The sequence below is a fragment of the Lepidochelys kempii genome, chromosome 10, assembly GCF_965140285.1.
Source record: "Lepidochelys kempii isolate rLepKem1 chromosome 10, rLepKem1.hap1, whole genome shotgun sequence".
Classification (NCBI taxonomy): Eukaryota; Metazoa; Chordata; order Testudines; family Cheloniidae; genus Lepidochelys; species Lepidochelys kempii.
In genome coordinates this window covers 55,576,460-55,591,528 of record NC_136389.1, presented here as the reverse complement: position 1 = coordinate 55,591,528, position 15,069 = coordinate 55,576,460, and the positions used below count along the sequence as shown (strand labels likewise).

The window sequence follows — 15,069 nt, the reverse complement described above, 5'->3', positions numbered from 1 at the left end:
TCCCTGTGGCAACTACAGCCACTGCTTCCATCATGTATGCATTTTTAGCTGACTTTGGAGCAAGAACGGTTTGCTTTTGTTCTACACTTTCTACTTCTGCTCCTTTCATCTCCTTCCGTTTGCTCTGGTTCTCTCAGCTGGAAACCAGGGAAGCTAGCACAATCTGACAGCCAACTGTTCGCAGAGTACCAGAAAGTGTCTCGCAGAGCACATCTCTGCATTGAGCAAGGAAATGAAATCCTACAGAGATAGGGAAGTGTTGCAGTTGCCTATTTTTCATCTTTCCCACCTGTACATGTCTGCCTAATGTGCTATGGGAACAAAATCCAGCCTAAAAAGCCTTTTTGCCTTAATACATTCAGGTTGTTTACAGACCATTCAGGAATTTAATGGCTTTACATCCTGCACAAAGGAGATATGCAGAATGAAGGCAAATACAGCAAGCCTGTGTTCTGATGAGGCATGTAAATAACTAGCAGATGCATGCATAAAAAGATATTGGCACAGAAGTGGAGGACATTTAATTTATAGCCATTCAAGCAAGTTATCCCTTCTCTAAGCTAATGCTGAATCAAGAGGAAAAAGTGCCTGAGTATTTTTTTTCCAGCCCAGTGATCCGTTATAATTACATATCTGGTAATTAGAAAATTCTGCTTTCTAAAATGTGAAGAGTAAATGATAAGAGAGTTGCATTATTACAGTAATATATTTTAAAATATAAATCAAACAGAGTACATGTGTGCCAGTTATTGGCCTGCAAATCCAAACTGTGACTTCTCATAACTGAATTGTGTTGCAGGGCCTTCTTATTCTTCACCGCTTACTATAAATTCTGAGACTTGTTTGGTGAATTTGGTATACTTCATTTTGAGCACTAACGTAAATGTTGAGACGAACTCAAACTGAATTGTGACCATATACCAAACGGTGAACATGGTAAATGTCCACTAGGTGGAGCCAAACCACCATGAACTGAAACAGCTGTGACACTAAAAGTTCAGTTAAGGTGGTAAGTGTGTGGAGGTGAAGAAAGTTAGGAAGTGGCAAGGGGAAGAGAAATACAGACTGTGCCTCAGTCTGTATTATCTTTTCTCACTTGAGTTGGGAGAAATAATTCACATGCTCCCACCTGTGCCCATTCCTCCCCACTTCTACCCAAGCTCACTCCAGAACTGCTTCGGAGGGATTCAGAGGGGAACTATGAAAGCCGACAGGTGTGGAGGAGCAAACAGTTCAGACAGACACATCCCTTAAGGGAAGATTTATTAAACAGGATTCTCTATATCCTAGTAAAGAGGAGAGGATACAAGTTGCTGAAGTACAGGTAGCAATTGAAGAGAAATAGTCCAACGAAAGAGATTCTCATTCAATTACATCACATGAAAGCAGACTGACTAAATATTGACAAGTGTTTGTATACAGTTCTAGAAGACTAAATACTAAGATGGGTGAACTTGAGTTCCTGGTATTAAATGAGGACATTGATATAATAGGCATTACAGAAACTTGGTAGCACAATGATTATCAATGGGACACAGTAATAACAGGGTACAAAACATACAAGAGGTCACACTGGTGTGGGAGTGGCCCTATATGTGAAAAAAGCATAGAGTCAAATTTAATAAAAAAATCTTAAATGAATCGAACAGTAACAAAGAATCTTTATAGGCAGAAATCCCATGCTTGACTAGTCAGAGCATAGCAACAGGAATATACTACTGACCGCCTGGCCAGGATGGTGACAGTGACTGTGAAATACTCAGAGAGATTAGAAAGGCTACAAAAACAAAAAAAAAATGATAATAATGGGGGATTTCAACTATTTCCAGATAGACTGGGTACATTAATGTGTGCTTCTTGAAGCAGCTAGTCCTGGACCCACAAGGGGAGAGGTATTTCCTGACTTGATCCTAAATAGATCATATGATCTGCTCCAAGAGGTGAAGACAGCTGAACCACCTAGTACTAGTGACCATAATGTAATTTAAATGTAACATCCCTGTAGGGGAGAAAATACCAAAGAAGCCTACCACAAGTAGCATTTAACTTCAAAAGGGGGAACTACACAAAAATGAGGAGGCTAGTTAAACAGAAATTAAAAAGAACAGTCACAAGAGTCAAATGCCTGCAAGCTGCATGGAAACTATTTAAAAACACCATAACAGAGGCTCAAATTAAATGTACACCTTAAATAAAACAAGCCGTTAAGAGGATCAAAAAGCCCACCACCATGGCTAAACCACAGAGTAAAAGTGGCAGTTGTAGGCAAAAAGCTATCATACTGGCAGGGTGGATGGAAGATGAGAAGCAGGCATATTCCCAGCTCCCTCTTTTAAATAATGGATGCTCTATTTATTGTGAAACTCCTCTGAAAATTAACCCTTTTCTCCAAAGGCTCCAATGTAAGCAAGTTCCACTGCATGCACATTGGGCACAATCTCTAAAACTTGCCATTCAATGCTTCTCCTTTTATTTACAATGTAATTAGAATATTCCTTATTCCTAGAATGAGGAAGCACCCCAGACGTTGCAAACAACATTTAAAGTTATATTGCTAATGAAAAGGTTTTACCGGGCATAGCACCACATCGTACATAGAGCTAAGTGAAGGATATGGCATATAGTCCATCAGAGGAAGCACAAAGGGGTGGTAGATTTAAGGATGTTGATGAACAGTAGATTTAATAAGAAGATTTGGTAAATCAAGGGATCAAAATGCAAAAATAGAGGCCCTGTGTTTGTGAAATATGGGTACAGATCAGACAAACTGAATTTTCTCAGAAAACAGAGATCCTGATGGCATGATGGTCTTAGTTAATGAGTGATTATGACTCAAGCACACCTACAGGCTCTACACAAATTTTCACTGGCTATGAACAGCCCCTTCTCTTCAAGCCCATCAGCAGCAATGAATACTTCAGGGATGGGACTTATGCTTGTGAATTCAGGTCTCACTGACCTCAACAACTGGCACAGCCTAACTGCACTGCATGCCCCACATCAACAGCCTGTCACGTCCTTGACTGCTGCTTTACTTCTCTCACCCTCCCATCTGTTCCTTCTGCTAGACAGATGCTAGGACATCCAATCTCCTAAAAATCAAACATTTACTTGCATTTGAGTAAGTCCTACAACGAACAACATTACATACACACACACACTTATCTCCACAACATACAGATGTAACATTCTGCCTCTGCATATACTGCTTTGCAAGGCTACTTTATAAACCAGGAAGCTCAAAAGGTTCAAAGTGCACACAAAGCACACAATTTGTTTTTTTTTTAAATACTCCAGTTATTTAGCTTTTTAACATGTTTCCACATAAAAGCCATAACAATTAAAGTACAAACTTACAATTCCATTCTGTACACTGAAGCCCAGCTGGTATTTCAGGTCTGGTCGTTTTATGAGGACGGTTGTAACAGGAGGACAGCTGACAATGTTCAGTTTCACCTGCGTCTGGTTCTTAAGACCCTGAAAAAATCCCAAATGTTAGCATTTTCTGAAGTGGTTCTAAAGTGGTGCTCACTGGAAGTATATGAAGTAGCTGAGCTTGAAACCCTGTACCCCTCCCCGCTTGCAGCTGCAACTAACATAGGACTGCCCATATGAAGGAACATTCTGCCACTCTAAATTAAAATTATCCTATTGATCGTGAGGAAAGAAGTCAGGGACTCTTTCTGAACTCTTAGTCCAGCTGACCATCCTAAAACCTTACCAACAATAACAGTGCACTCTCATATAGATAGCTCCTTCAATCCAATGATCTCACAGCCCTTCATAATCGTTAAAGGATGCAGCTTCAATGTGTCTAAGATACTGTAATCTCCATTTTACAAATGGGGTAGTGAGGCCAAGGCCTTCTCTGCTCTAATGAATTATTGCGAATTTTCCAACCATCATTAACGCCGAACCACATCCAACAGCATTAGCAATACTGTGGGCTGTAGTTCTGATTGACTCCCAATAAAGATGAGTGGAAGCTACAGGATGTTATGGAGAGGGTACCTAAAAGATGTTTCATTTTCATGACATGCCGACTGGTAGGGCCGATGGAAGAGAAGATCCGAAGTTTGGAGACTTCTGGGATGGAGGTTGACTGATTAAAAGAACTTTAAACTAGGAATTCGGGGGAGATCGTTGGGAGATGCTCATGTAATCTTCACACCTGATTTTAACATTAACCGGGAGGAAAATCAAATAAAAGAGGATACAGCAGTGGATAAAGGAACAACAGAGTGTAGGAGAATGGACAACAAGAGGAAAGGCAGTGCCAACATCACTGACAGTAAGTTAGGTAGGCTTAACTGGCAGTAAAACGACTATACCTAATCAGGCGAAGAATCTGGGTGAAGCTAAGCAAAAACAACTAAGATGTCTGTACAGCAATGCAAGGAGCCTGGGTAACAAAATGAAGGAACTAGAACTACTGGTGCAGGATATAGGGATAACAAAAATACGGTAGAATAGTAGTCATGGCCGGAACACAGGTATTGAAGGTATGTCCTATTCAGGAAAGACAGAAGTAAAGAAAAAGGTGGTGGAACAGCACTGTGCATTAATGACAAGGTAGACTGTAAAGAAATTAGAAGTGATGGAATGGATAAAATGGCATACGTGTGGGTCAAAATCACTTTAGGGAAGAAACATAACAGAGGTTGCACTGGGATAGTGCTTAGAATCTGCTACAAATCCCCTGGATCTGATGTGGATATGGATAGAGATCTTTTCAGTATTTTTAATTAAATACCACTACTGGGAATTTTGTGATCATGGCAGACTAATTACCAACATCATCATGTAATACCAGGCACTCAACTTCACCCATCTCAGTACTTAAGAATTCTAGCATTTATTCTAGCAATAATTCTAGCATTCTAGAAAACAAGCACTTATACAATTTGTCAATATTTAGTTGTTTACCTTCATGTGGTGTAATTGAATGGGACTCTCTTTTGTTGGACTTTTTCTATTAATTTCCCACCTGTACTTTATTAACTTCTCTCTTCTCCTCTTTACTAGGACATAGAGTATCCCCTTTAATAAATCCTCCCCCTAAGAGACGTGTCTTTGCGAACCACGGATTCTCCTACCCCTGTTGGCTTTTCCCCAGCCCTTAATTTAAAAACTCCTCTATGAGCTTTTAAGTATACATGCCAGTAACCTGGTTCCATTTTGGTTTAGGTGGAGCCCATCCTCCCTCTATAGGCACCTCCTTTCCCAAAAGGTACCCCAGTTCCTAACAAACCTAAATCCCTCCCCCGAACATCTCATCCACACATTGAGACCCTGCAGTTCTACCCGTCTAACTGGCCCTGCGCATAGCTGGAAGCATTTCAGAGAATGCTACCGTGGAGCTCCTAGACTTTAATCTTTTATGTAGCAGCCTAAATTTGGCTTCCAGGATCTTTCTCTCCTACATTTCCCTATGTCATGCATACCTATGTGTACCATGACCACTGGCTCCTGCCAAGCACTGCACATAAATCTGTCTTGATACCTTGAGAGGACCACAACCTTTGCGCCCGGCAGGCAATTCACCATGCTGTTCTCCCAGTCATTTACTAACCAACTATGTTTCTAATAATTAATTCCCCCATTTGTATTACCTCTCTCTTCATAGTAACAGGGGTCCCCTCGCCCAAAGAGGTATACTCAGTGTGAGAGGGTAGGTACCATGGCATCATCCGGAAGGAGGGTCCCAACTATGGGATTGTTTCCCTCCACTTCAGCTTGATGTTCTTTTTCCCAGACTTTCATCCTCCTCAACAGCACAGAGGCTGTCAGATGGGGGATGGGACCGCTCTATTGTATCCCAGAAAGTCTCTTCTATGTATCTCTCTGTCTCCCTTCGCTCCTCCAGTTCAGCCACTCTGTTCTCAAGAGCCCGTACTCAATCTCTGGGGGCCATGAGCTGCTTGCACCAAATGCACACATACGCCACCTGACCATAAAGCAGGTAATTATACATGCTGCATTCAGTGCAACAAACTGGCTAGCTCCCACTCTGGGGCTGGACTTCTGCCGGCATGATTTTTACTCTTGCAGGGTTGTGTGTGTGTTTTCTTTTCCTTTTTGTGGGGGAGGGGGGAAGGGAAGGGGGTGTTGGCCTAAATTTAGAGAATGTTTATTAGGTGTAACTGGCTGTCATGCTCAGTCTCTAAAGCCCCTCTGAAAACTCCTGTTTCCTGCTCTTGTTCGCTAGCTCCTCTGGTTGCTTATGACAAAGGGATCCGAAAAGGATCAGGGATCAAAGAATGGCAGGCTAGAACCTCATGTGGAAGCTCTCAGCCTTGCAGGCTACTAGGCTCAGCACACATCCCCCAAAATAGACCACACTATAAACTTCAATAAAGCAGGCACACAGCAAGCAAGGAAGCACACAACAACAAAACCACTGTTTTTTTTAAAAAAGTCTCCAGAGGTGATCCTGACAATTACAGGCCAGTAAGCCTAACTTAGGTACCAGGCAAATTGGTTGAAATTATAAGTAAAGAACAGAATTATCAGACACACAGATTAACAATATGTTGGGGAAGACTTAACATGGCTTTTGTAAAGGGAAATCATGCCTCACCAATCTATTAGAATTCTCTGAGGGCGTCAACAAGCATGTGGACAAGGGTGATCCGGTGGGTACAGTGTACTGGGACTTTCAAAAAGCCTCTGACAAGGTCCCAACCCAAAGGCTCCTAGGCAAAGTAAGCAGTCATGGGATAAGAGGGAAGGTCCTCTCATGGATCAGTAACTGGTTAAAAGATAGGAAAGAAAGGGTAGGAATAAACTGTCAGTTTTCACAGTGGAGAGAGATGAAGAACGGTGTCCCCCAGGGATCTGTACCGAGACTAGTGCTGTTCAACATATTCATAAAAGATCTGGAAAAAGGGGTAAACAGTGAGGTGGCAAAGTTTGCAGACAATAAAAAATGACTTAAGATAGTTAAGTCCAAAGCTGACTGTGAAGAGTTACAAAGGGATCTCACAAAACTGGGTGACTGGGAACAAAATGGCAGATGAAATGCAGTGCTGATAAATGCAAAATAAAGCACATCGGAAAACATAATCCCAACTATATATACAAAATGATGGGGTCTAAATTAGCTGTTACCACTCAAGAAAGAGATCTTGGAGTCATTGTGGATAGTTCTCTGAAAACATCTGCTCAATGTGCAGCAGCAGTCAAAAAAGCTAGGACAGTGATAGACAATAAGACAGTAAATATCATAATGCTATGATATAAATCCCTGGTATGCCCATACCTTGAATACTACATGCAGTTCTGGTAGCCCCATTTCAAAATAGATATATTAGAATTGGAAAAAGTACAGAGAAGGGCAACAAAAATTATAAGGGTACAGAACAGCTTTCATATGAGGAGAGATTTAAAAAACTGGGACTGTTCATCTTAGAAAAGAGATGACTAAGGGTCGATTTGATATAGGTCTCTCAAATCATGAATGGTGTGGAGAAAGTGAACAGGAAGTGTTATTTATCCTTTCACTTAACACAAGAACCAGGGGTCACCCAATAACAAACATGAAGTACTTCTTCACACAGTGCACAGCCAACCTGTGGAATTCGTTGCTGGAAATGCTGTGAAGGCCAAAAGTATAACTGAATTAGATAAGTTCATGGAGGATAAGTCTATCAATGTCAAGTAGCCAAGCGTACAGGGATTCAACCCCATGCTCTGGGTGTCCTTAAACCTTTAACTGCCAGAATCTGGGACTGGATGACAGGTAGTAGATCACTTGATAAATTTCCCTATTCTGTTCAAAACATCTGGCACTGGCCCTTGTCGGAAGACAGGACACTAGGCTATATGGACAACTGATCTGACTGGGCATTCTTATGTTAAATTTCCCGGTTATACATTGGAGGAGAAGTGCTACTAATAATGGTAGGACCCAAATATTCCTGGATGTGACATCGGACAGATTTCTTCACTAAACAGTCACCGAACCAACAAGAAGTGATGCCATTTTAGATTTAGTGTTGATAAGTAGAAAGGACCTCATAGAAGAACTGGCTGTAGAGGACAGCCTTGGTTTGAGTGATCAGGAGTTAATTCAGTTTAAACTAAATGCAAGGATAAACAAAATTAGGTCTGCAACTAGGGCCCCCCATTTCAAAAGGGCAAACTTGAAAAAAATTGAGAAAATCAGTTAGGGAAGTCAACTGAAGAACTCAAGGATCTGAATGTGGAGGAGGCTTGGAATTACTTTAAGTCAAAGTTGCATAAACTATCTGAAGCCTGCATCCCGAGCAAGAAGAAAAATTCATATGGAAGGTTGCAGACCAAACTGGATGAACAAGCACCTCAAATAGGTTATTAAGAGAAAGCAGAAAGTCTACAAGGAATGGAAGATGGGAGGGGTCAGTGAGGAAAACTAACTCACATAGATCAGAAAGTATAGAAGAAAAGTTAGAACTGCTAAAAGCCAGGCAGAGTTGGACCTTGCAAAGGAAATTAAAGCCAATGTTAAAAAGTTCTTTAGCCATATAAATAAAAAGAAAACAAGGAAAGAAGTGGGACCTCTAAGAACTGATGATGGGGATTAAATGAATATATAAATAAATACTTTGCCTCAGTTTTTAATAAGAGTAATGAGGAGCCTGGGGACTCTACGATGAGATTGCCTACTCCATAAATTTAGCAAGCTCAGTTTTGAAACTATGGAACATAGCTCATCCATAACTGCTATTAGCAAATATCTCCAATGGCCAATGATGGGACACTAGATGGGGAAGGCTCTGAGTTACCACAGAGTATTCTTTCCCAGGTGTCTGGCTGGTGGGTCTCGCCACTTGCTCAGGGTCTAACCCCTGCCCTATTTGGGGTCAAGAAGGAATTTTTCCCCAGGTCACAATGGCAGAGGCCCTGCAGTTTTTTTTGCCTTCCTCTTCAGCATTGGGACATGGGTCACTTGCTGATCTGAAGTAGAATAAATGGTGGATTATTAAAATCAAGATTTGAGGATTTCAGTAATTCAGCCAGATTATGGGCAAATTACAGGAGTGGGCGGGTGAAGTTCTGTGGCCTGCAGGGTGAAGGAGGTCAGACTAGATGGTCATGGTGGCCCCTTCTGACCTTAAAGTCTATGAGAGCTTTAAGCACCAGGTCAATTCGACTTGCTCTGATCAGAATTACATGGCACAATGCAAGCTGTCATCAATAGCTGGCAGCTGCTACGAACCCTGGTGGATATGAATCTGTACTAGCAACAGTGGCCAAAAATAATACGACCTTGGATTGCATCTTCTCTGGGGAACCTTCCTGCGGTTACGGGGAAGACAGAGTGCATCCACTTGATTCATCTCACGACCTGCCAACTCCTCCCTCCAGTCCACCACTCCTTCCACTTGCATGGACACTGGACTCCAAATGAAAGTCTTCTGCATAGTTTGTAGGATGGATAGTGTTATGGATACAGCGGAGTTTCCCTCACATTGGTAAGTGTAGAGGTCCACATGTGGTCCTCTCTAGGAGATATGTGCAGCATGGTCTGGCTCTATTTAGTCTTTGTGAAATAGTCTTGCAGCTCTTCTTCCTTACATAATCTTAACTCACTTGTCCCTACTAAAATCTGCTCAAAGGAAAGGCCTGGAATGTCTGCGTCTATCTTGCACCAGTACAACATGAATGATTGTTATTACACATATAAGTGTCAGACATTTGCAGGGCACTTTACAAAGACACAATCTCAGCTCTGCAGGCTCATACTCTACAAACATGCATGTATACAGATATAAGTGTTGGGTACCTTTATAATCCCTTGGCATGTTGCAAGAGGAAGACCAACTAAACTGGTTCCATTAATAGACATAATCTGGTCTCCAATGCTTAGTTTCCCTGAACGAGCTGCAGGGCCTCCATTCATCATGTTAGCCAGGATAACTGTGGGTAGGATGGATCCCCATCCTGATTCCACAATCACAACCCCGAGAATTTCTCCCTTCTGCTTTTCTAGCTGCAACTGCAATGAAAATATATACAAATTTTTTTTTGTGTTAATTACATTTCCTCTGAATTTCAAACACTACTATTTCAGTGGTTAATTAATTAAAATTAACCACTTACAAAGAAAACTAAATCAATCACTTTCCTATTAACCACGAGAAGTTACTTCAAAAGAGAGAGTCAATTTAATTTTTTTTTCAAGTGAGTACCTGTCACATATTCCAGTTTCTAGCACCAGTTAAATAGGATGCTCTGATTCTTTTCTAATTCCTTTAAAATAATTTTTATAGAGGATCTTCTGCTCACCTGTTGTAATTCAGACAGGCCTTTATAACAAGGGAGAAACTAAAAACCTACTGACTCTACAGGGGAAACAGTGAAACTGACTATACATAATGTGCTTCATTAAATAAATAGAAATAATTTTCCTCACTGGAATACAGCTTTCAGGGGAGATCTTAAGAATTGCTGCTAAGGCACTGGAATTTAAGAGTTCTAGGTTCAATTTCCAGCTCTGTCACAGACTTCAAGTGTGACCTTCTCCAATTCGCTTAATTTCTCTGTGCATCTTACCTGTTTGTACAGCACCTAGCACAATGGGCCCTAATCTCTGTTAGCCCCTCAAGGTTCTACTGTAATACAAATGTCATTATTTTTTCTCAGATATAGTAATCTTGGGGGTTACCTGTGATTACAGGATGTATAATGTTTCTAACCAGAAGTGTGATTTTTAAGTTGAAAGTCTTCTTTAATAAAATACTGGATAAGAACATTTCCCCAAACAAATAATGCGGTGACTGCGCTACATGTACTATGCAAAGCCTATTTAGCACTGAAGGCTCAGTTACATCACTACAGTCAGATCAGTCTTCTAAATTAAGAAGAGACACAGAAGGGGATTTCTTGTGTGTAAAAACCAGGAAGGCTCGCTGGGTACTGCAGAGGTTATCCCTGGATTGATTGAAATCCAGCCAGAGTGCAACAGCTTCAGCATGATCAGACAATCCATCATTACTCGTAAACATGCTCAGTTAGGAGAACTGGGAACCAAGGAGCAATGGGCAGCAGGAAGGGAGGCCACTATTCATTACTCTGAAGCAAGCTTAAGCTCAGAGAAGCGATTATAAAACTGGCATCTTGGAGTTACACATATTTTTTATCTAATCAGTTACGATTACAAGTAAAAACAAGATTTTCTAATTAAGTTTGTTTTCCCTTGTGTGACCAATTTGAAATATTTTCCAGATGTTACATGTACATAAACAATACCTTGTCAAGTCCAACAACTGTACCCATATAAACCACACATCCATTTCTTTACCGTTTCTATTTGTAATGCTATAAATTACAATTTACGTATACCTGGACTGGTTTTCAGTTGAATATGGATTTTCACCTTCACTTCCAGTCACCATGATTCACCCAGAAATGATTGCATTTCCTATGTATAGGTCCAAAATCTGCATCCCTTATTTAGGCAAAACCCCCAGTGAAATCATGTGACCTGTCTCTTGGAAATAACATTTAGCATGTAGCACTTTCCATCTTCAAAGTGCTTTCTAAACCTCAATTAATGAATCCTCCCAATACCCCTGTGAGGCAGGGAAGTGCTACTACACCTATTATTTCACAGATGAGGAAACTGTGACAGAAAGATTAAGTGATTTGCCCAGGGTCACAAAATGAGACCATTTTACAATGCAGAAGTTGTGCTTTTTGCACTCAGACCATTAGAACACAGGCCAAATATTCATCACACTGAAACCAAGGAGAGTTTTGTCATTACTTCAGTGGGCACAGGATTTGGCCCCATGTGCCTCATTCTGTTTTTGAGGTGCTTAGAGACCTTCCTGGATGAAAGGTCATATTTCAAAGGTAAAATATGAAATATACACCATTATTATCAGTGTAAGTCATGCTGACATGCCATGCTAAACCTGGTATTGACTTAAGGGAAGTTGTCTCCACTTCATATATTACCAACAATGAAGATTCTGCAATGAGGTTTCAGATGTTAATTTTGCTGCTGTTATTTGTGTAGGGTGGGGAGGAGGCGGGGGGAAAGAAACCAGGCTGATCAATGCCACAGCTCTACTGGACCCACTTCATTGGTAGTAGTACAACTTGTCAGACAGAGAGGGAGAAGATGCATCTTTAAAAGTGCTATTTTTATTTTACGTAGTCACCTTTCCGAGCAGAAGTCCCCTTTACCTTTGATAGTCAGTAAAAGCAGCAAAGAGTCCTGTGGCACCTTATAGACTAACAGATGTATTAGAGCATGAACTTTCGTGGGTGAATACCTGCTTCGTCGGATGCATGTAGTGGAAATTTCCAGAGGCAGATATAAATATGCAAGCAAGAATCAGGCTAGGGATAACGAGATTAGTTCAATCAGGGAGGATGAGGCCCGCTTCTAGCAGTTGAGATGTGAACACCAAGGGAGGAGAAACTGCTTTTGTAGCTGGCGAGCCAGTCACAGTCTTTGTTTAATCCTGAGCTGATGGTGTCAAATTTGCAAATGAACTGAAGCGCTGCAGTTTCTCTTTGAAGTCTGGTCCTGAAGTTTTTTTGCTGCAGGATGGCTACCTTAAAATCTGCTTTTTTGTGTCCAGGGAGGTTGAAGTGTTCCCTACAGGTTTTTGTATATTGCCATTCCTAATATCTGATTTGTGTCCATTTATCCTTTTACGTAGGGACTGTCCAGTTTGACCGATGTACATAGCAGAGGGGCATTGCCGGCACATAATGGCGTATTACATTGGTGGACGTGCAGGTGAATGAACCAGTGATGGTGTGGCTGATCTGGTTAGGTCCTGTGATGGTGTCACTGGTGTAGATATGTGGGCAGAGTTGGCATCGAGGTTTGTTGCATGGATTGGTTCCTGAGTTAGAGTTACTATGGTGGGGTGTGTAGTTGCTGGTGAGAATATGCTTCCGGTTGGCGGGTTGTCTGTGGGCGAGGACTGGCCTGCCTCCCAAGTCCTGTGAAAGTGAGGGATCGTTGTCCAGGATGGGTTGTAGATCAGTGATGATGCGTTGGAGAGGTTTTAGCTGAGGACAGTATGTGATGGCCAGTGGAGTTCTGCTGGTTTCTTTCTTGGGCTTGTCTTGCAGCAGGAGGCTTCTGGGTACACATCTGGCTCTGGTGATCTGTTTCCTTATTTCCTCATGTGGGTATCATAGTTTTGAGAATGCTTGGTGAAGATCTTGTAGGTGCTGGTCTCTGTCTGAGGGATTGGAGCAAATGCGGTTGTACCTCAGTGTTTGGCTGTAGACAATGGATCATGTGGTGTGTCCAGGGTGGCTAGAAGAGGGCCTCATCCTCCCTGATTGAACTAACCTCGTTATCCCTAGCCTGATTCTTGCTTGCATATTTATACCTGCCTCTGAAAATTTCCACTACATGCATCCGATGAAGTGGGTATTCACCCACGAAAGTTCATGCTCTAATACATCTGTTAGTCTATAAGGTGCCACAGGAATCTTCGCTGCTTTTACAGATCCAGACTAACACGGCTACCCCTCTGAAGTCTGATAGTCAGGAGTGTGTTGAGTATAAGATGAATGGGATTTGAAAGAGCTATGATAATAACAGAAGCATAAGAGCCAGCCATGCTTGTCCCATGCAGAGCCAGAACTCCATAGAACCCTTCTTTCATGGACTAAAAACAATGCTATATTAGGGACAGTCTATGGTATTCAACCACCAAGCAGTACTGGTGATGGACAGAAGCCTCCTAAGCCCTGGAAGAGTTTTGCAATCTCTTCAGGAGACAAAATCCCTTCTCTCCCCTAGCAACTTCCCCATGTGCAGTGGGAGTGCACACATTGCACCTACCCTTTGCCATGATCCCACTTGCTCCTCGGGGAGATAGTATCGTGGGGGTGCCAAAGAGCAGTACCTATTATCCCCAAGCACACAGACTATAATGGTCCCTATCCCTGCATGGGGAGCAGTGAGATGGCAGACAGCTCACTGTTCCACCCATTGCCCTCAAACACCCACAAAACCTAAGAACAATCTGGCCTTTAAGGTCATATTATCTACGTTTGGATCCTGTCCCGTGATTTTTATCTAACTTGATTAAAAACCATTATTTCTATGTCAGATGAATGCTCCTCCACCCATAGCTTTGCAGGTAATATTTTGGAAGCAGGCCTCTCTTCTATATGCACCTCCAACATTTAAATTAACCAGATATGATTTTATTCTAGAATGGGAATTAAAACACACAGTCTTAATACAGAAAATACACCAAAGATATCTTACTGAGATCAGAAACGTCAGCTCATTTACAGAGACGCTTAGTGCCAAACCGCAGATATAAAATCTATTAAAATGTGAATTTTCAAGGTCATTAAAACCTGACTACCAACTTCCCTATTATATCAACACCTCATTATAACACGCAAGTAACTGACACCTGAAGCATGGTGTAAAGGTATTACTGTTTCCCATTTATATGAAATGTAAATGTAATTATTATTATTATGATAGAAGCAGAAGGGCCTTGAAAGTAAAATGGGTAGGAAAAATATAAAGCTACTAAGGTTGAATACTAATAAAATCATTTATTTCCCATGCAAATGTACTCTTAAAATGCCAATTGAGTGCTCAGAGTGTACATCAATATTAAAAATAAGAAAACAGGATTAACAACATGAAATAAAAATTAAAAAAAAGAATTTACCTCCTTGCAGTTCTCTGAATTGGAGAAGTGTATAAGATCATCATTATACATTTCCTGGGTATTGATTATGTCACTATATTCTTTCTGACTGAGATCCTCTGGATTAATTCCATTGGCTCTCAGAAACTCCTGGTAGGCCACGCTGAAAGCCTGACCAATTGACTGAGCTATCAGCTGTGCCTGTAGAATAAAATAAGATACAGCTGAAAAGGAGGAACACCACTCAGTAGCAATGAATAGAGCTAGCTCGCTTATAAGATTCACCCAAAATAATACAGAATGCAACGATAACATAAATCTCTCTTTGGGAAACTCAATCGGGCAAACTCTTCACCTCTTGATACTTCTGGTCACCCCATCTAAAAAAAGGCATCTTAGAACTGGAAAAGGTCAGAGAAGGGCAACAAAAACGATT

General features: G+C 41.3%; 1 protein-coding gene across 6 annotated transcripts in view; it reads right to left on the bottom strand.

Moving 5' to 3' along the window:
* The window catches only part of APBA2 (amyloid beta precursor protein binding family A member 2), a 236,850-nt gene that overhangs the window by 12,118 nt on the left and 209,663 nt on the right, over positions 1-15,069 (bottom strand). For all 6 annotated transcript variants that reach the window (XM_073303675.2, XM_073303676.2, XM_073303674.2 and 3 more), the window contains 3 exons: positions 14,655-14,834; positions 9,767-9,979; positions 3,358-3,477 (listed from right to left, as the gene is read on the bottom strand). In XM_073303675.2, coding sequence (XP_073159776.1) covers positions 3,358-3,477; positions 9,767-9,979; positions 14,655-14,834 — 513 coding nt within the window. The remainder of the gene's footprint in view (positions 1-3,357; positions 3,478-9,766; positions 9,980-14,654; positions 14,835-15,069) is intronic.